Source organism: Rhineura floridana, chromosome 1, assembly GCF_030035675.1.
Source record: "Rhineura floridana isolate rRhiFlo1 chromosome 1, rRhiFlo1.hap2, whole genome shotgun sequence".
Taxonomy (NCBI): domain Eukaryota; kingdom Metazoa; phylum Chordata; class Lepidosauria; order Squamata; family Rhineuridae; genus Rhineura; species Rhineura floridana.
The window spans coordinates 174,381,305-174,402,375 of record NC_084480.1 but is presented as its reverse complement, the minus strand read 5'-3'; the positions used below and the strand labels follow the sequence as shown (position 1 = coordinate 174,402,375).

Below are 21,071 nucleotides of genomic sequence, written 5' to 3'. Positions count from 1 at the left end.
CTTCCTAGCCAGTAGCTATTGAAGCAGAGTGCAATATGATGGGTTAAATTCAGTTAAGTCACTGCAGGAGTGGAATGACTTCTGCATGTGTAATGGAACTCCTCATCCCACGTGAGTATCGCCCCCAATCTGCTGTGGAGGTGTGGGGGAACCTCCAGAACATATTTGGGGGGTAGATGGGGAAAGGGAGAGAAAGTCGCATTGCATAGGCAGTAGTTCTTGTGTGGATACAGGCCTTAGACACTAAAATATACAGGGATGTATCCAGCACTGCAGTTCTGCTGGTGCAAGGAACTTGAGTGCATGCAACAGAACTTCCTCTCCCCCTCCTTCCCCCTCTGCCCCCCACGTGCCCTCAAACTTTGCTCCAGAGGATTGGGGGACCCTCTATAGCAGATTTTGGGGCTGCATGGGGAACAGGGGAAGGAGAAGAAATGGAAGTCCTGTTGTGCCATTGGAACTGGTACAGCATTGGAAACAACCTGCACACTATAAAATACAAAAAGATGCAGACTATAACATATGAAAAGTACAAAAGATACCAATTCTTTAAAATACAATAAAACAATTTCTCCAATTATACAATTAATATTCCATAAGATGGCTGGCTCACACTTTAAGGAAAGCCTTCTTTAAAAAAAAAAAAAAACTAAAACCCTTCAGCAGCCACCTAAATACCAAGATATCTGGCGCTTGTAACTGATTCCAGAGGGTTGGAACTGCTACACTAGGAGCCCAGTTTCTGGTACAGCAGTGTCCAATAGTTTTTTCATATTTGCCAAAATTGTGGCGAATATGTTAACATTTTTGCCACATGGCAAAAAAAAAGTTAAGTGTGGTTTTGACGGTAGAAAAATACAGTGTTTTGAACAGGGCTGTGGAGTTATTACACCAAACCTTCGACTCCGACTCCTCTATTTTTCTACTCTCCGATTCCGACTCCACCCAAAATTGCTTCCAACTCCACAGCCCTGGAAAGGGCTGTAAATGTCTTTTTAAATTGGAAGCTCTCATAGGAGCATTTTTATCGCCTGAATATGCGCTGATCTTGGCATCACAGCATTTGTCTTCATCTGGGTCCTGTGTCAAACACTGACACACAAAATGTTTTCCATCTTGAGTTATGGTGAAATGCTCAACTACAGCTGACTTCATGGGAAGCTTCTTTGACATTTTGAATTTATATTTTAAAAAAATTGTCAATCAAAATTTATTTTGAAGTTGGAGTCGGTACATTCCTACCGACTCCAACTCCACCCAAAATTGCTTCCGACTCCACAACTCTGACTCTGACTCCACAGCCCTGGTTTTGAATTATTTATTGGCAGAATTAGTGAGAAATCTGACATATTTTTTCACTAAGTAGTGCAGGGAAATAAAATCAGACTATGCCTCCAATTTTTTATCCAGTATCTGCAATCTGTATTTTGATTTCACCATTTTTACTGAAGAAAAAGTTAATTTGCACAGCCACATTGAACCAAAAATAGAAAAGTTTTGGAATAACTGTATTTAGAACTGTAAACTCATTTCGATTTAAAATAGGAGTCTACATCATAATAGTCGAATCATCTTTCAAATGTTGGGTGCTTTGAAGTACAATCATAATGATATTGAAAAGGTGCCTCTCCAAAGAAAGAAGTCTCATAAACTCTTGAGGTAGTTGAGAATTGTAGATGTTGAAAGTGCATTTTGCAGCGTACAGGACCCAAGGATGAATCTGTGATTGTTAAGGGTGATGGGTGGACCCTTTCTTGAACTTGTACATGTATAAAATAATGTTATTAAAAGTTTTATTAATAAAAATAGGTGGTAGAAGTAAAGCACCAGTTTGCCACAAGCCAATAGCCATTTTGCCACGTGGAGAGTGGTAACCATATTGGACACCAGGGTTCTAGTACCAACTAAACGTACCTCTGGGGCATGCAATTGTGTCAGCAGTGCCCTATCTGAGGAGTGCAGTTGCCAGGCAAGGATATGAGGGATGAAGTGGCATGTTAGGAAACCTGGTCCAAGTTGTTCAAGGCTTTAAATGCTAAAAGCAAAACCTGGAACTGTGCCCAATAGCATATCTGTAGCCAGTCCACTTCCCTCAGCAGAAGGGAAGTATGGTTAATAGGATACCCCAGTCAGCAACCAGCTGCATCATTCTTCACCAGCTGCACCTTCCTGGTTAAGCCCAAGGGAAGCCTCACATACAGCACATTGCAGTAATCCCGTCTTGAGGTTACCAATACCAGGGCAGCATGGTCAAGCGGTATCAGTCCAGGAACAATGGTAGTTATCTTACAAAATGAAGCTGGTAAAAGGTACGCCTAGCCACAGAGGCCACCTATGTCTGAAATGACAAAGAGCAATTCAGGAGCACTTCTAGCATATGTATCTGTTCTCTCAGAGGGGAGTGCAAGCCTGCCCAGAACAGGTAACTGACCTGTCTCCTGGACATAGGAACCACTCATCCACAGGGGCTCCATTTTGCCGGGGTTTTCATCCAACCTACCACTGCATTCAGACACTGGTCCAAAGCCTGCATGGCTGCTCCTGATTCAGATGTTACAGAGAAATAGATCTATGTGTCACTGGGATAGTGACAATTTGCTCCAAAATCTGTAATGATCACTTCCAATAGCTTCATATAGATGTTTAATAGCATAGGGGATGAAAAGCTACTATTTGTCAACATACAAGTAATGGCGAGGATACCTTCATTGGGGTACACATTGAGATTGCCAAAGACATTTCACCTCAGCCTTTCAGATATTTCAAGGCACATATTTTTTCTGAAACAAATTTTTGATACTCCTTTAGAAAAAAATCCTACATGAAGCATCTTCTAGCATTGCCCTTCTTCCTGAGTTTATAGCAGGTGGCCAGCATGATGCCCTCCAGATATTGCTGGACTAAACTCCCACCTGTTGTTCTGTTACAAGCACAGTATTTCACCTATGCATCTCTTTGGTTTGTCCTCCAGGACTTCCTGATAACTTAAATTCTGGTTTGTTGAAAAAAAATGTAAAAACATGGTCCATTTAGTTAGTTGATGAGATTGATGCTTGAAGGTTTAGTTTGTGGCTTGCATACTGAGGCAGTGTCAGTTTAATCTATATCTCAGTGGTTCCTGTGAGAGGCAGGCTTGACAGAGTTTCATGATTTGGTACAACCCCAAAGATAGGATAGTCTCAGGCTATGATCTGAAGGCACATGAGGTCAGCACCCTGCTGAAGCTAAGCAGGGTCAGGTCTGGTCAGTGCCTGGATGGGAGACCGCCTGGGAACCATATGTAAGCTGCCTTGGGTTTCTGTCATGAAAAAGGTGGGGTGTAAATGTAATAAATAAATAAATATATTAGTTTTGCATCAAGGCTAAGATATATAACTACCTTTTTATCTTTAATGTCAAGAATTTAAGCATATCTTTAGAAACTGAAACCAATGCATATGTAGGTATTATCCAAAACCCCACACATTAGTCCAGTTTCAGCTTTGTTGTATTGATGAAGTAGTATAGCAGTTGCTATGAGTATGATAAAATCTGAGTCAAAGCACGCAGTGTTAAAAGCCAGTAGTAATGCTCTGGTTTATGAAATAATCTTGTCTGAGATTATTAGAACAATGTGCATGCTGTCATCTAGTTTTGAATCTTGAGGGCACGTAAAGGTCCTCTTGAAATAATATGTGCCCTGTTAAATATTGCATATTCTAGTAATGTCTCTTCTTCACTCTTCTCCATCAACTTTGTATTTTAAAAAATAGTGTATTAATGAAAACCCAGTGTTGAATTTTGACTTCAACACAGCAAAGCTCCTGGGCAAGGCTGACTTGAATTAATAGAGGTATTAATGCAAGGTGCTATTTCTTGCTAGATGAGTTTTGTGAAGGATTTAAAAGTTTGAACTGCTTAGAGAAACAGGGCTTTCTAAAGCAAATTCATATTTGTTTTTAAGAAATGTTCAAGAATTTTACATTGGTAGGGTCTTCATACTGAAGAGTATAACTGTTTGAAGTTTTGTAGTCTGTTTCTAAAGCACAACTCCCAGAGATAGGTCAAGGAGTGTGTGTGTTGGATGTGTTGTCTGTGTTGTGTAAGCTAAGACTTCAGTGTTGAACTGTATTAATAGGATTTTGCTGCTTTTGTCTATCTGAACAGTGGGAGTGAAGACCTGAGTAAATATTCTAATTTTTTTTTGTTTGCAGTCTAAATTTTGTTTCCTTGATAACCAGTATCTAAGAAGACATCTTGGTACTTTTAATATTAATATAGTTGTATTACAGCTGTAAGCTAGGATCAGTTTTTAAATTCCAATTCTGTCTTGTGCTGTCTATCCTATTACGAAATGTAGGCTTTAATCTATTTTATCTTAATGTGGTTAGTTATAAAATTTTGGGTGGGGAGGTATGGGTTAACCTCGGCATGGCATTTTTTCAAACATTTTTCATGTGCTTAGGTACATCCAAGCAGAAGTCAACTTCCCTTCAGGTAGCAGATCAGGACCTACTGTCACCTTTTCACCCTTACCAGCCTTTGGAATGTATAGTAGAAGAAACTGAAGGCAAGCTGAATGAACTTGGACAGAGAATTAGTGCTATTGAAAAAGCACAGCTTAAATCATTGGAGTTAATTCAAGGTGAACCTTTGAATAAAGATAAGATTGAAGAGCTCAAAAAGAACAGAGAAGAACAAGTACAGAAGAAGAAGAAAATACTGAAGGAGCTGCAAAAGGTGGAAAGGCAATTACAGATGAAAACACAACAGCAATTTACCAAAGAATATTTGGAGACCAAAGGTCAGACAGAGGCACCCCTTACACATCAGCAACAGTGCCCACACACAGGTGTCCTCCCAGAAGTGGAAGGAAATGAGGGTCTACCTGGGGATAACTTTTCAGGGTTATCGCAGGTTGACAGTATCCTGTGTAAAGATGAGCAGCAACAGTCTCCACCATCTCCTGAGCAAACTGAGTTTGCCCCTCTCCAACCTTTGTCAACAACACCGCAGTGTAATTTTTCAAGTAACTTAGGTTGTAATGGGCCAGATTCTTTTGAACTTCAGAAAGTATTAGGTAATCAGCAAAATGTAGGACAACAGCAGCCAATTGCTGGACATGGTCAGGGACTGTTAGTTCAAGAACCAGACGGATTAATGGTTGCCACTCCAGCACAGACGCTTACCGACACTCTTGATGACCTGATAGCAGGTGGGTTGAGAAATATACATTTTCTTGCATTAATGTGTGTGTGCTCCGTTTCCTTTGCCCTCATAGGCTATCTCGCAGTTTTCCCCTCCAGGAGTATTTGTTTTAAGGATCTATCTTACTTAGTACTCTTAACGTTAGCATTCAGTTCTACATTCCCAAATGTTTCATTTGCTTTATCAAATGTAAAATATTAATAGTTTGCTTTATTGAAATCTTCCTATAGCAATCCTTTCAACTTCTGTAGTGATAACTTTTTAAGGAAATCAAATGCGGTTTGAATTTATAGAGTTATGCAAATATGTTTAATTGACACTAACTGCTAAGAGTATGAGAGGCAGTTTCCGGACCCATGATATGTCAGCACTCAGGTGGAGGTGTCATTTGTATAAACTGACATTTCTCTTCAGGGACTGCATGAGGAAACCTTGGTATAATACATGAGCAGACTTATATGGAACTTCACATATAGGCTTACTCATTCATATATAGTATAGTACTCACATAATATCATATACCTGTTATTAGTGGTGAAGATGAACACCTTTGAAATACGCTCTTGCCAAATGGTAGGGCTGAAAATGCAGCAGAAAGTTGATGATGGGTCTTGCTTAGTAACAAACTTGGGCTATGTCACCTATTGCCAGTCTAGCTATCTCACCACTTTAACATCTCAAATTAGAATAGTTGATTAAGAGTAATGGAGTAATATTGAGAAGTAAGATTATATACTGTATTATATGTACACATGTAGTTTATATATAGGCTGCAAGCTTTAATTAAAGCCCTCATCATAGAATAATTGGTGAGGCTAAAAATAAAGGGAGAGCATGAACACTCAAGAGTCTGGGGGCCCTGCTTGGCGATGCCAGGGAAGGCCCTCATGGGTGCCTATGAGAGTGTGTTTGGCAAACCCTGGTCTAATCTGTTGAAGTTTGCTTGAAATCGAAAGGTATATGTAACAGTTTTGATAGTACAATTCACTAGTAGATTATTTTATGTAATAAAGTGATTTCCCATCTAAGCACGAGTGTTGGCTGCATTCACTGTTGCTGTGCACTATTTCTCCATTCAACTGTACCAAAGTGAGAGCAGGAAAGATTAATCTCACTATGATTTGTCTTCATGATGTCAACATGTGACTATTAAATCTGATTGATTACATGATACGATGGTGCCAAACAAAGCTGTGGTAGGTATCACCACTGTCAAGACTGTACACAGGTAGTGAAAGAAGGAATACATTAAGTTCACCCCTAATACGTTGTTTTATAAACATTGTGTAAACATTTATACCTCTATGACAACACTTAAATAAGCTTCCTCTAATAATGTTCCTGAAACAGTCCAGATCTATAGTTTCATTGTTAGCAGTCTGAATTCATGTATTTAGAACAGAGTACAGTAGGCCCCTGCTTTTCGGCGTTTCACCAATACGGCGCGAGCTCCGTCCCCGTCTCAGCTGTAGCACAGGAAGCTTCAGGGGCCAAGCGCTGTCAGCTGGAGCACAGTGGCTGGAGCTTCCCACGCTACAGCGGATCAATCAGCTGTAGTGCGGGGAGCTTCAGGGGCCAAGCACTGTCAGCTGGAGTGCGGCAGCTGGAGCTGCCCGCACTACAGCTGATCAAAGCCTGCTGCTGCACCGGCACAATCAGCTGGAGTGCGCTACAGCTGGAACGTGGGGAGCTCTATCCTCCGTGCTCCAGCTGACAGCGCTTGGCCCCTGAAGCTCCCCGTGCTACAGCTGATCATGCCAGTGCAGCAGCAGGCTTTGCTGTCTCACTCTTTCAGGATGGGCTATGTTCTACTTTTCAGCGATTTTCACTTTTCGGCTAGGGTCTGGAACCTATCTAGCCGTATGAGTGGGGCCCTACGGTAGGTGAAAGTTTGTTGCCAAATGAGGGCAGGAACAAGCTGACACAGCTTGTAGTAGCCCTTTGTGTGCTCCACAGAAGCCACTGTAAAGAACTGTTTGGTTGGGACTTAATGTGGGCTGTGCACAGTTCTGCCCGATATGAGGTGATATCTGGCAAACAAATGTGCAGTTTTGTAGGTTCATGTGCCTTTATTTCTATTTGAGATTAAGTTTAGGGCTAAATTTTCAAGTGTGTTCATGTATTACAAATCTTGTAAGGAGTGCTTTTTATTTATTGCAAAGTATTTCGATAGAGGAAGAGAAAGAAGAGATTGGTATAATTACTGGAGCTGAGCCAGTGAGTAAAAGCAATAATATAGTTCTCAGACGTCACTGTATTGCTTCAAGCCTAAATCAGCTCCCACATGTAAAACCAATGCAACTTAAATTTACAAGCGATGCATATGAAGAGACACGTTAACTCTTCTGTCAAATTGATAACCAAAATTTAGTTAGAGTTCTTCTCTTGGTTACAGTTTTCACTGCTTAAAACTATTAGTTGAAGTGTTTCCCAAAAATAGAACAAAAAATCCTTAGTGTGTGTTTCCATAGCATTTGAATAAATACTCAAAAGACATCTCAACAATCATCTAAAACTATATGCCCTGTAACATGTTTCTGAAATTCCGGTGCCGCTTTAACAGTAGCAATCCAGAGCTGATGTATGAAAAAGGAGGTTCCCCCATGGTAGTGTTCATTTGATAACAAAATAATTTCATGTTGCTAGTTTTTTGCTTACCCCATATAACATCTTTAGTGCTACTAAAATTTAAGCATAACCTTAGTGGTTAAAATGTAAATGTACTGCCTTCAAGTCGATTCTGACTTATGGCGACCCTGTGAATAGGGTTTTCATAAGGCTGAGAGGCAGTGACTGGCCCAAGGTCACTCAGTGAGCTTCATGGCTATGTGGGGATTTGAACCCTGGTCTCCCAGGACGCAGTCCAATACCTTAACCACTACACCACACTGGCTCTTACCTTAGTGGTTAAAGGTTTATCAATGACCAGCCAGAGATTAGGAAAATTAGAATTCACAATTGGGGAAATCAGAAATTTAAGTAGGCAAAAATTCACGGGTGTGGAGATGTTTAGGAAATGTTTAGTGAACTTAATATAGTAAGGAGGGTCAGTTAAACTCTTTTGCCAAGTTGTGCAGTGTTCACTGGTTGATGCCTTGTATTATGCTATTAACCTTATTGAGTATGTAGGTTTCAAAAACCTGTCTGCAGTTCTCCACTCCTTGTTTGCCACTGGTAAAATGAGTGGGGAAGGTTTCATATGGCATGTGAGGAGAAGCACTTGCAATTACAGGAGTTTCCTTCAGTACCCTGATGAAAAACTTGACAGCAAATATTCTAGTGCTCCTTGCAGTAGCTCAGTCAGCCTTAGGTGCAGATTCGTATGTTTGAGGAATAGTAAGATACTAGTAAGTATTGCATTGTTAACATGGTAATAAATCAGCAGAATCTGATGTGGATGACCAGATGAGGGTAGTACTTGAGTCAAAGTTGGTTAATGGTTAAACTTTGATTCGTGATGATTTGCCAAAATATATTTTTTTATGGAATTGCTCTTCCAAATGAAAAATCTCCAAACTTGGACTGACCAGCATTATAATGTTACTAGCATGTCTAGAATAATAAACAGTAGATCAGCCTTTCCCAACCAGTGTGCCTCCAGATGTTGTTGGACCACAATTCCCATCAGCCTCAGCCAGCATTGTCAATGGTCAGGAAAGTTGGGAATTGTGGTCCAACAACATCTGGAGGCACACTGGTTGGGAAAGGCTGCAGTAGATGATAAAGGAAGGAGGAATGCTGACAGTTTGAACTGGGAGGGGCTGAGAGGTTTCTTCTTTTTCTAAAAAAAAATGCACTTGAGGATATGAGAAACTTGCCTACAGCACTTTGTTAGAGTTAGGCAAGTGATGGGAAGGAATGGTGCAGAGGAAATAAGATGAAGTGTATGTTGTGGTATAAAAGCCATTTTAGAGTGGGTGTGTACATTTTGAATGTAAGCTATACAATATTTGGTACAAAAAGGGTTTTAACCCCTGTTGGCAGTTTTACAGATTTCTACTTGTCATACATCTTTCAACAAGCCTTTTAAGTAGAGACTTTATCCCAGTCAGTATCTGTGTTGGAATTACTTTTTCAGATGTTTTCAATGCTTTTTTTTAAAGATGTTTTTAAAGACGTTTTGTTTTAATGTGTTTTAAAGACTTTTGTTTTTAAGATGTTTTAGAGTGGTTTTTAGTGTTTTTGTTTGCCGTCCTGGGCTCCTTATGGGAGGAACGGCGGAATATAATTTTAATAAATAAAATATTTAAGCAACTCTTCCCTTTTATGGAGGAGATGAAGAGGGAGATACGTTTCTGGATTCTAGCAATCTTCTGCAAAAAATACCCAAGAAGAATCTTTCCACATCTACTGTTCAACAAACTACAGGTAGTAGTAGGAAAATGCCAAAACGCTGCAACTTTGAATCTTGTGTAAAGTACCCCTGCTCTCAAATACCCATTTTGGCATGATTTCATTGGTTCAGTGGGTTTTCACCAAACTTCATATTGGGTAGTTTTCAATCCTGGTACTAGGATTCTGGAAAAAGATACTGAATTTCTCAATCATTGATGGTACAGACCCCAGAATTTAGAGTGGAGGTGTGTATTTGCTTCTTTTGGGTGTGTGTGTGTTCAAATCTGCACATTTATAATATTTCATTACTAAATACGAATCTAGTTGTAGTTGGTGTACCCTTGGATTTTGAAAAATTTCTCTCTTCAGGGGTCCTTTTCATTTGTGGATGATAAATACTAGTTACTAATTGTCTGGCTACTCTCCTTGTAGTAGGACACATCACCTTGCCTGGAGATGGGAATGTTGTAATCTTTCTGGTTCATAAAATGCAGTTATGAAAATGAAGGCAGCAACATAATTTGATTTAAAAATTATGTTTTGATTAAAGTGTTGGCCCAGTTAAATCTCCCTCATCCTTTTGTAAATCTGGCATGGTAACATAAGTTTTTATGTCTCTTTTCTTGGCTCTGAGTCTTGGCTGACTCAGTATTCTTATTTTTTGATTTGATTTGATTTGATTTCTGTCCCACCCTTTCTCCCAGTAGGAGTTTCATTGAATTTGTATTTGTTCTTAGGCCAGTTTCTCTTGTGTTCAGCATCTTTGGAATGGGTTGGATCTGGACTTGCTCATATACAAATAGAAGGGCTCCTTTTGTTTGCAGAAAGAGCCAAGAGATGGCAGAGGCTCCCTCTACATGAAGCAAGGGAGGCTGTTTTGCTGTTTTCCTCCAGGGCTGCATCTTATGATGCTGCTGCTATTGTTGTTGTTGTTGTTAATAATAATAATAATCACCAACCCTTCACCCAAAGGTCAGAGCAGGTTACAACAGTTTTAAAATACATCATTAAAAAGTTAAAAATAACCTAAAAAACCAGTTGGTTCTAGATGGTTTACTGATCCTCTAGAACAGAAATCAGTGAAAATTGCCTCCACACCTTCCTCCAGCAGAGTGCTCTGTGGGTGGAGTTCCTCTCATGAATAATCTGGATCCATCTCAGTGTGTCATGACAGTCCAGCAAATGGGATTTTTTTTTAATATAAAGAATATTTTTGCAGTATTGGTCCTTCAATAAGCAATTAGCATAACCATTTTAGTATCCATTTGACTGCTAGATATTGTTTCATACATCTTACTCCTTGTAAAACAAAATAATCCAGGTTCAGTTAGGTTCAAACCCCAAAATGTGGATTGTGAAAGTTCATCTGATTTATATGTAAAAGGTTTAACAGTCAAGAAAAGGCTCGTGATGGAATTCTGCAGCTGTGCTTCATAATAGCTTCCCTCCTAAATGATCTCTGCCATGCGCCCTCTATGATGAGCTTCCACCGGGCCTTGAAGACCTGGCTCTTCAGGCAGGCTTTTGGGGTGGGTTAGGTTTTATTATTATTGTTTGAGATTTTTAATGCTCTAATGTAATTTGTATGTTTTTATGTTGTATGTCGCCCAGAGTGGCTGGATAACCAGCCAGATGAGCGACTAATAAATTCAATAAATAAATAAAGGCTTAGATACGAACACAGATCTCAGCTAGCAGTTGTGTCTTGCTAAACTTTTAGAACTCTTTTGAGTGTCAGCAAGGATGTAGATGAGGCTGATCTAGTCGACATTACATACTTGAACTTTCAAAAAACTTTTGACCGAAGTCTCTTTTCAAAGATAATTGTTTAAGCTTAACAGTCATGGGATAAGAATAACAAGTTAAAAGAACAGGAAGCAGGGAGTAGGAATAAATGCACAGTTCATTCATCATAAGTGGAAAGTGCTGCAACTTGGAGCCAAAAACTTTAACCACACATATACATTAATGAGCTGGCAATAATTGATCTTAGTATATAGCTTAATGAAAATGCTAACCTAATATGTGGCAGCTGTGAAAAAGACAATACCATGTTGGGGATCAAGGATCTGAAACTAAAACGGCCAGTGGTGTAATGCCCCTGTATAAATCTATGGAAAAACCACGCCTGGAATACCGTGTGCAGTTCTGGTCATGATCAAGGGGCTGGAGAAACTCTTAGAAGGAAAGGTTACAACATTTGAGGCTCAGTTTAGAATAAAGGCAAGTAAGGGAGGGCCATGATAGAGGTGTAAAATTATGCATGATGCAGAGAAAGTAGAACAGAACCCTTAGGTGAAAATTCACTAGCTTCTGTTAACTGTAGTTTAACTTGCCTGTCTTACAAAAAAGTTCAAATATTTTACAGTTTTGAACCTGCAACCTACTTTATCAACAAACTATATGTTTTACCACTGAACTATAGTTTATCCAGAATACTTTTTCTCTGTGAAAGCAAGTAACTGCTGTACAGTTAAATTACTAAAAAGCTGATTCCTGATTTCTGAGTGCATTTTCCTAAATCTGAGAAAAGATTCTCACGGCCAATTTCAGGAAAGTTTCACTTACATGGAAGCAACATTCAGTGAAACTGATATTCGTGAATCAGTTCTTACTTTAAATGTTGTACTTGGTTATGGTACTGCTTCAGGAGCTCAGTTGGAAAGTGACATAGAACTGTAGTTAATGGAGCCCCAAGTCTCAAATACCAGCGGAGCCCATCAAGTTCAAGGGGTGTGCAACTGTAAAATGTGGTGCCTGTTTCTTTTAAATTTGTGGGAGAAATCCTTTCCCAGCTACTGCTTCCAAATATTTTAAAGGAGTATGCTCCAGAACTTATGTGTGCCCTTTACACCCTTTAGGACTTGCATATATTTTCTATTTTTATATGTACCAGAGTACAAAATTTAAAGTCAGAATCTATCCCAAGTGTTTCTGGAGTTGGAGTACTATTTTGAATTTCCCTAGTAGTTCATGATGCAATAAAAAGTTTAGTAGCTGATAGGACACGATCTATACTCTAGGAAAAAAGCTCTTCATGCATGGGATGTTAACATTATCCTTTTTTTCAGCTGTTAATAGCAGAGTACCCACTGGCTCCAATTCTTCACATGCTACGGAATCGCCTACACCTGAGCCTTGTTCACAAACCCTCAATGTGACTTCTCAGTCTGTACTCCCCACATATCCTTCAGTTGACATTGATGCCCATGTGAGTAATGTAGATTAGTTATAAACATGTTTTGTTTTAATAGTTATTTCTCTTATAAAATAGAGCAATAGTAAAGTTTTACTGTAGTAAACCTAACATGTCCTTTCCACTGTTAAGACGGAGAGTAACCATGATACTGCGCTGACTCTTGCATGTGCTGGTGGTCATGAAGAACTCGTTTCTGTGTTGATAGCACGGGGTGCCAGTATAGAACACAGGGACAAGAAGGGTAAGCTGCTGAAGTGCTGCTGTTTGTATATTTTCAGGACTTGGTGCATAAATATTGGACATTCCATTACTTTTCATAACTCTAGCTGACGGAAGGGCATTGTGCTCTTTCCTAGTTTTGGAGAACTTTGTTTGTAATATGTGCATTAACTGAGAATGGAGCAAGTGTCTCTTCTGGTACAAGCTTCTTGTTGACTTTGCTTCCCCTGCCACAAGTCCTTTACCACAAATTCAAAGCATTGACCATTATTTCAGTTTCTCATTCAGTGAATACTATTGTCAATGTTTATTGTGAATTATTGGTTTTAATAACTACCTTTCATTCTGCCTAGCAGTTCACTTTGACTCTCTTTTGAGAATGACTTTTTAATATAATCATCTCTATTAGGATTTACACCGCTAATTTTAGCTGCAACTGCTGGACATGTTGGTGTTGTAGAGATTCTTCTAGACAAGGGTGGAGATATAGAAGCACAATCTGAACGTACTAAGGACACTCCACTTTCATTAGCATGCTCTGGTGGGCGCCAAGAGGTAAATGTTATAATCTTTAGTAGGCTTTGCGTGGAGTTCAAAGTTGTATACTGTAGTCTTTCATTGGGAGAAGAGGGCATGAGCTAGCAACCTGATATGTTTCCTCAATCCTTGCAGCATTTATTTTGCATATTTTAGTTATATGCTTGTATTGTAAAAATACATTTTTTTATTTGTGAATTACCAATTCTGGAAATTATTTTAAAAAACACATCTTTAAAACAGTTCTTAATAGATTTGACTTTATCAGCCAGGCAAATAAGACTGTTCAAGAACTTACTTCTCTGTTTGGTGTGAAAAAGGCATCCAAGCTGGGTTGTCTGCACACGATTCCTCCCCATCCTGAGCAGTATACTGGATCTGGCTCCAGGAGACTCCTCCCCAGTTTCTTCCCTGCCTTTTTCAGGAACAGAGCACTCTATTTCAGCTCCTTTCTAACTTCTGCAATACCTTCTGTGACTTCAGTAGCTTTTCAACCTTCATGATTTTTACTTCTTAAAGTCCTCAATGATTCCTTTTTCTCTTCTTCTCTAAGCTCCATTTTAAAAAAGAAAAAAAATTATTCCCTTCTTTCCATGCTCTTATACCATAGCTCTCTCTGGAAAAAAAAATGTCTTGCAAGCCAGCAGACAAAAGAAGGCATGTTAGAATCTGCAGAGAGAAAAGGGACATCACTGTTGCTGCTGCTGCCGCCAGGTCTCACAATGCGAGAGCCGAAGGTGTGCCTGCCTCCAGTTAAGAGTCTTTGGCAATCAGCATTTCTTAGAAGTTACTGCAGAAGTCTATTCTAGCTTGTAGAGAGAGGAGCTAGAATAGAGAGAACTAAATTGCCCCATGAGGTTTTCATATTAAAGCCCATAAAATCTGGCATACGCAGTTTTAACCTTGATTTGTGGGATTGGAATCCAGTAAGATTTGCATGTTAATTATATGTAAAATTAATTTTGAGGAGTGCTGTGCTGCCATAATCTTTCTGCACTATTTGTAGTGACAATTGGCAACTGGTTCTTTGTATAGCCATTGAGCAAAATAAAAGCTATTACAGGAGAACCTTTGTTCCCTGACTTGTCCTGTTGTGTTCCAACTGGTTATTGACGTACCAGTTTGGATGTTTGCAAATTCCACCCAGTGTCAGAGTTTATTATTGCCCTCTGATCCTGCTAATATTCTACATTTCAGGTGGTTGACTTGCTGCTAGCACGAGGAGCAAATAAAGAACACAGGAATGTGTCTGATTACACGCCTCTTAGTCTTGCTGCATCTGGGGGATATGTTAATATTATTAAGATCCTGCTTAATGCTGGAGCAGAAATTAATTCAAGGTAACAGGCTGTGTTGGCTGGGCTCTGTGGAAGCAAATTTTAGTTCTATCTAGAGAGGAGGAATAAAAGAATGTATTCAACTGTCATGATGCAGTTCCTGGTGACAAATGTGTAATTTTTTTGTTCATCCCTATTACTTTTATATTTTAAAATACAGTCTATATGATTTAGTGTTAGTACACTCTTAAATTTCTGCTAAGTGTTTTTAGTCTGTAATATGGTGGTATTAGTTGAGATCAGTTTGTTATAGATCACTTTTATATCTGTCAAATTTCTCTTCCAGTTTTCTGTAAACTGTGTCTATCTTTCAAGGAAAAATACTTGTTTTGTCATTCTATCCAGGTTCTACCATTCTGGTGGCTGTATTAATTATCTCTTCCCTTTAGGACTGGGAGTAAGCTAGGCATTTCTCCTCTGATGTTGGCGGCTATGAATGGCCATGTTCCTGCAGTGAAGCTGTTGCTTGATATGGGCTCTGATATAAATGCCCAGATTGAAACCAATCGGAATACAGCACTCACTTTGGCTTGTTTCCAGGGCAGAGCAGAGGTGGTCAGTCTGCTTTTGGACAGAAAAGCCAATGTTGAACATAGGGCAAAGGTGAGCCAGCAGATAATTTTCTTCTCAAATGCTCTTGTGGTAAAAATTGTATTTGTGATAAACTTCATACTTTAAAATCTCCAGTGATTTCAGTGGTTTGAAGGCAAACCAACCTATCTGGCCAAAAAAAGGCTTTATTGCTTTTTACTTTATATAATAAACTTTTATTCATAATATCCCATAATGGCTGATACCTCCAGAATTACAGCTTATGCGGAGAGGATCCTACTGATTATCATATCAGTCTTCAAATAGTGGGTTGCAACTGTCCCAGCCTAATGTGGATCTCAGCCTAAGTGTGTCACAACACTTGTTTTGATTTTAAAATTGGGGAAAACAAGAAAACTGAAACAAAGACGGGACTCCAGAACTTTCATGTAGAATAGCTGTTGCACAATAAATTGCAACTGTTAGGTGGGGAGACGCTTTTACAATAAGCACATTTTGAACTGGTGGCCCTAGAAAGAAAAGGGAAAAGATGTACATACACAGTAAAAAAATTAAGTGTGTTGTATGTTGGAGATGGGGGTTAAAAGATGAGTCTTGGTTCTGAAAAGGATGAAGACTGCTGGTATAGAGTAGTAGTGAGGAACCTCTAGACCACAGGCCAGATGCAACCAAGGGACCTCCTCATCTGGCCCACCAGCCTATTTTTCCAGAGCCTGCCCACTCTGTAATCACTTCCTGCTGAGCAGCAAAAGGGCAGTGGTAGAAGAGAAGTGCTGATATATTTGGGTGGATGTGGCTTTGGTCCTAACCACTACTGCCATGCAGCCTCTGGAAGATTGTCCACAAGGAAATGCAACCTTCAAATTGCAAACATTTCCCCATCTTTCTTCCCTCATTTCCAGTCAATAAGGGAAGTGAGGGGAAGAGATAAGGAAACTTTTGCAATTTGAGGGCTATATTCTTTTGTGGACAATCTCCCAGAGGCTGCATGCCGTTGGTGGCTAGGACCATTCCTCTTCCCTTATTGACTAGGTAAATCAAAGAGCAAAGATATAGAAGAGCTCTTACTCAATTTATTCCCACCCTGCTCCCAAACTATAACCCTTCAACCTGGCAAACTGGGTCTGTGTAGCAGGAGTCATGCAGATGTATCTGAGAAGAGCAGGACAGATAGCGGGTTGTGGGGAAAAGCCCAAACTCTAGCCAAAGAAAATCCAAATTCTGCAACCATAATCTTGAATATCATGCTGAGTAAATTAATAATAAATATTCTGAATACCATGCTGAACAAATTAATGGTGAGGTAATTTTGTTCTAATTTTTAAGTATAATTTCAAAGCATAAAAGTTCAGTACTAAAGTATTTTGATGTAACACCCATTAAAAGTGAAAGATCATGCTGCACTGATTTTACTCAGAATAAATTATATAACAACATGCAAGATTCCAATTTTAATGCTTTCCGTTTGCATGGCATATTTTGAACTGAAATAATGTGTACATAGTACTTGTTTAAATGGCTGTGTTTTGCAAAGTGCAATTAAATGTGCACTTTATGATTACAAGAAAGTGACTGGGTGCCTGGGGTGGAGTGAATTGCAGAAGCTCTACACCTGACTTGAGAACATGCAGTCATAAGCCCTCATAGCTTTTTTCCACTTGTAAATCCAATGTGTGTGACTCTAGCTATCCTGTTTTGTGGGTCATGTTGACAGTGCTGGGGAGAGGGATGCAATGAGGCTGGCCTGTGTTGGGGCCCTTACATAGTGAAAGAGGTCAGTAATTATTTCTAGACTATTTTTGGAACTGCTTTATATTGACTGAATTTCAAACATACTTTTAAACAGACTGGGCTTACCCCTCTGATGGAAGCTGCTTCTGGAGGTTATGCTGAAGTTGGAAGAGTTCTTCTTGATAAAGGAGCAGATGTCAATGCTCCTCCTGTGCCTTCCTCAAGAGATACTGCTTTAACAATTGCAGCTGATAAAGGACACTACAAGTTTTGTGAGCTCCTGATTAACCGGTATGTCATTTCCTGTTACCTGAATTACTGTTACGTGGTATGACTAATCTACACAGCGCTTGACAGCATAATATATCCAAAAAAATACAGTTCCCTGCTCCTAAGAGCTTATTCACTTCAATAGCCAAATCACAGCTTTTTCTCTCATACTCTGTTTTTGAACTTCTGGGGAGAGTGCCCACCATGATGTAGTCAAAACAAAAGCACCCACATACAAAAGGGAGATAGCAGCAGACTCTGGAGAACCCAGATGTTTTGCAAAGTCCAAAAAAGATCTTTAAGAAAAAATCCCTAACAAGGAGGGGAAGAAAACCAAAACAGCCTTTAGGAATTCAGTGGCGTGAAACAGTAAGAGACTGTCAGTATTCACATGTCATAGTAAACCATAGTTAATGGTTTATCATGACACTGCAGGAGGCCCCTGTTATGCTCTTTCCCTCTAACCAGCAGGAGCAACAAACCATGATCTCTGGATATTGTACTATACTAAAGTTGTGCTCTTAATAAGCCACAATTGTAAGCCAGGCTTACCAGTCGTGATGTGTTTGAATGAAACAAACTACAGTGCCCACTTTGGACATAATGCTACTCTTGGCTTGGTGTTTGAATGAAACAAACTACAGTGCCCACTTTGGACATAATGCTACTCTTGGCTTGTTGCTTCCACTGGCTAGAAGGGGCAAAGCAGAATCAATCATCGTATTCGCAGTAAACCATTACTATGACTACAGGATGATTCCAAACTCCCATCAGCCCCAGTCAACATGGCCAATGGACCAGGATGATGGATTTTGTAGTGTAATAATACCTGGAGGGCTGCAAGTTCCGGTTTCTTGCTGTTAATGTGCCAAATGGTTGGGAGGGGGAACAGAATGGAGTGATTGGAAAGGGAGATAGGAGAAAGACAGGTATTTTGAAAGGCTGCAGAGAGCCATCTCATTGTCTGGATAGGTCATTTCCTTATTCACACCCAGAAACTATTTTAATGCAAATCCCAAAACAAATACAGCTCATTCTCTATATTGCAGATTGGAAGGAACTGCAGCTAGGCGAGTGTTATAGCCCTATGGTATAGTCCAGTAGCATTTAACTCCTGTTGTTGGTTGGGCTGAAGCTAAGAGAGTACAAAATCTTGCAGTGTTATACTTTGCATTTATCCCAACATTACAAATTGGGTTGAGAAAGTAGTATGCAACAGCCCTGCAGTGTAGTTCACTGTTTGTTTCATTGTTGGTCAGAGCTGAGACTGGTTTGAATTTCCAGTAAAAAAATCCATATATCTCAGGTTGCAGCAAAGGTCAGTATCCTAAAACTGCTTTTTCAGACCTCCTCCCAGCCCAATTAAGCTCTCAGTTGCATCCAGCAACACCATTGATTTGTATGCAGACTGATCGCAGTTTTAAACTAAAAAATACGTATTTTATATCAAGGACTTCCTTCTTTAATGTTCACTTCTGTGTTTTCCACCCTTTAGCAACAGGCCCAATTAATACACACGCACATATACCAGTAATACACTGCAAGACTTTGTTGTAGGACACACCCCACATGTGTCCCTTGTTGTGGGACACATCCCATAATATATTAAGGGAATTCATACTCCCAAGTGCCTATCTTTATGTGGCTAAATGGCATTATCCATGCACATGTATCAGCGTGCTTAGGGGAACTCCAGGGTTTGCAGAAATACATACATAAATCCCACCATAGGAAAGAAAATGCTAAGTGGGTGGGAACTCCAGCTCAGTGGGGATCGAGCATGTTCAGTAGATCCAGAATGATAACAAGTTGTGGGGGAGGCAGGAATGGAGTTGCTGGAAACTTAAAATAGGAGCACTTCACAGTTAAACATTTTGTTGCAGGTTCCACTTTTGGAGTTCTAAATCTAAGTTTAGTCTTGATGACATACATCTCAGGTTTTTGAAGAATATTCTGAAGTTCTGAATGGCTTCTGTTTAACGAACCAGTGTTCATAAACTGAAATTTAATTTCAATTTTAACCTGAATGATTTGTCAGCTCCAATTTTCTGATTTCTTTCAGGGGGGCACACATTGATGTTCGCAACAAAAAAGGAAACACACCGCTCTGGTTGGCAGCAAATGGTGGCCACCTTGATGTAGTGCAGTTGCTTGTGCAGGCAGGAGCTGACGTGGATGCTGCAGATAATAGAAAAATCACACCCCTTATGTCTGCATTTCGTAAAGTAAGTTCAGTAGTGATTCACAAAACTGAAGTCTGCAAAAAGTCAGCTTGATGGTTTTTCTGTATCTTATTTTTTATAATGAACTTTTTCCTCTTTCTGTTTACCCGCTGCTGTGGGCTTTGGGGCTGAGGTGTTAGGACAGCCCTTCTTGACCTAGTGCCCTCTAGATACTTTGGACTACAGCTCTCAGCCAGCATGGCTATGATTGGGGTGGGGGGAAGTAGTCCAAAACATCTGGGGGGCACCAGGTTCAGGAAGGCTGCATTAGGAATTGGTGTAAACTGTAAGAACCGTACATACTTAAATTGGGAGACAACTGCCTGGAACAGTATTTCATTCCAAGATGTTACTGCTAACTAGTTATGTTTATTCAGTTGAGTAGGAAAAACTTGAAGCCCTATCAGTGTTCTACCACAAAGTCCTGACAGTGAAAATGGATTGTGGGGCTGAGCTGAGCCTTGATTCAGATTAAGTTAGGGTTATTGGGGACAGGCATACTTCTTTGTTCTAAATAGGTATCTGTCTGCGGAAAAAATGAAAATTGGCACTTACCATGAATGTCTATTTGCAGATTAGGTTGGAGGACATTCTGTAAACAGGATGACGCCTCCCTTTGGATGTGATAGATAGGGTCTTTAAAGTCTTTTGCCTCCTCTGCCGGGGGAACAGTTGTCCTGCCCTCCAGACCAAACTGGCAGAGCAGAGAACAACACCTTAATCCCAACACAATATGCAGAATGCACAAAAAAGGAACAGAACAAAGTGAAAAAAAGAAAAATGTAGCAGGACATAGGCACAAACTAAACAATGTGTGTGGTATGTAAGACACAGGCAGAAGCCCCTAATCTCCATACCCAAAAGATTCCAGAGGGTAGCACAGAAGATACAGGTGGGAAGAACGTCCTCCAACCTAATCTGCAAATAGAAATTCATGGTAAGTGCCAATTTCCATTTTTGCCAGATCAGATTGGAGGCCATTCTGTAGACAGGATGTAGCAGAGCAGTGAGCCATACAGGGAGGGTTTCCTTTGATCCCAAACTACTAACAGACTACACTTTGGAGAGTTCCTTACAAAAGCTGCATTGCTGATGAAAATGAGTCTATCCTGTAATGTTTGAAGAATGTGTGTAGAGATGCCCAAGTAGCCACCCTACAGATCTCAAAAATCAGGAAGTTCCCTTTATAAGCTGCTGAAGTGGCTGCTCTCCTCATGGAATATGCTGTGACGCCCCTAAGGGGATCCATGCCCAAGGCTTTATATGCCTGAATGATGGACTCTCTCAACCCCTAGAGATGGAAGAAGGCAAGACCTTGTGGCCTTTCAAAGGACCAGAAAAGGCTTCAAACAGAGCTTCCGACTTTCTGAATTCCAGCATCCTGTCGAGATATAAAACCATAGGGTGCGTGTTACATTAAGTGAATGCCATCTGTGCTCCTGATGGCATGAAGGATTAGGACAGAAAGAGGGAAGGATCGCT

General features: G+C 40.0%; 1 protein-coding gene across 9 annotated transcripts in view; it reads left to right on the top strand.

The window, feature by feature from the left end:
- Nucleotides 1-21,071, top strand: part of ANKHD1 (ankyrin repeat and KH domain containing 1) — a 134,480-nt gene that overhangs the window by 68,786 nt on the left and 44,623 nt on the right. For 8 of the 9 annotated variants that reach the window (XM_061586887.1, XM_061586869.1, XM_061586903.1 and 5 more), the window contains 8 exons: nucleotides 4,445-5,194; nucleotides 12,594-12,733; nucleotides 12,851-12,962; nucleotides 13,350-13,495; nucleotides 14,675-14,817; nucleotides 15,204-15,417; nucleotides 17,213-17,388; nucleotides 19,430-19,592. In XM_061586887.1, coding sequence (XP_061442871.1) covers nucleotides 4,445-5,194; nucleotides 12,594-12,733; nucleotides 12,851-12,962; nucleotides 13,350-13,495; nucleotides 14,675-14,817; nucleotides 15,204-15,417; nucleotides 17,213-17,388; nucleotides 19,430-19,592 — 1,844 coding nt within the window. The remainder of the gene's footprint in view (nucleotides 1-4,444; nucleotides 5,195-12,593; nucleotides 12,734-12,850; nucleotides 12,963-13,349; nucleotides 13,496-14,674; nucleotides 14,818-15,203; nucleotides 15,418-17,212; nucleotides 17,389-19,429; nucleotides 19,593-21,071) is intronic. The other variant, XM_061586928.1, reaches the window with a different exon arrangement.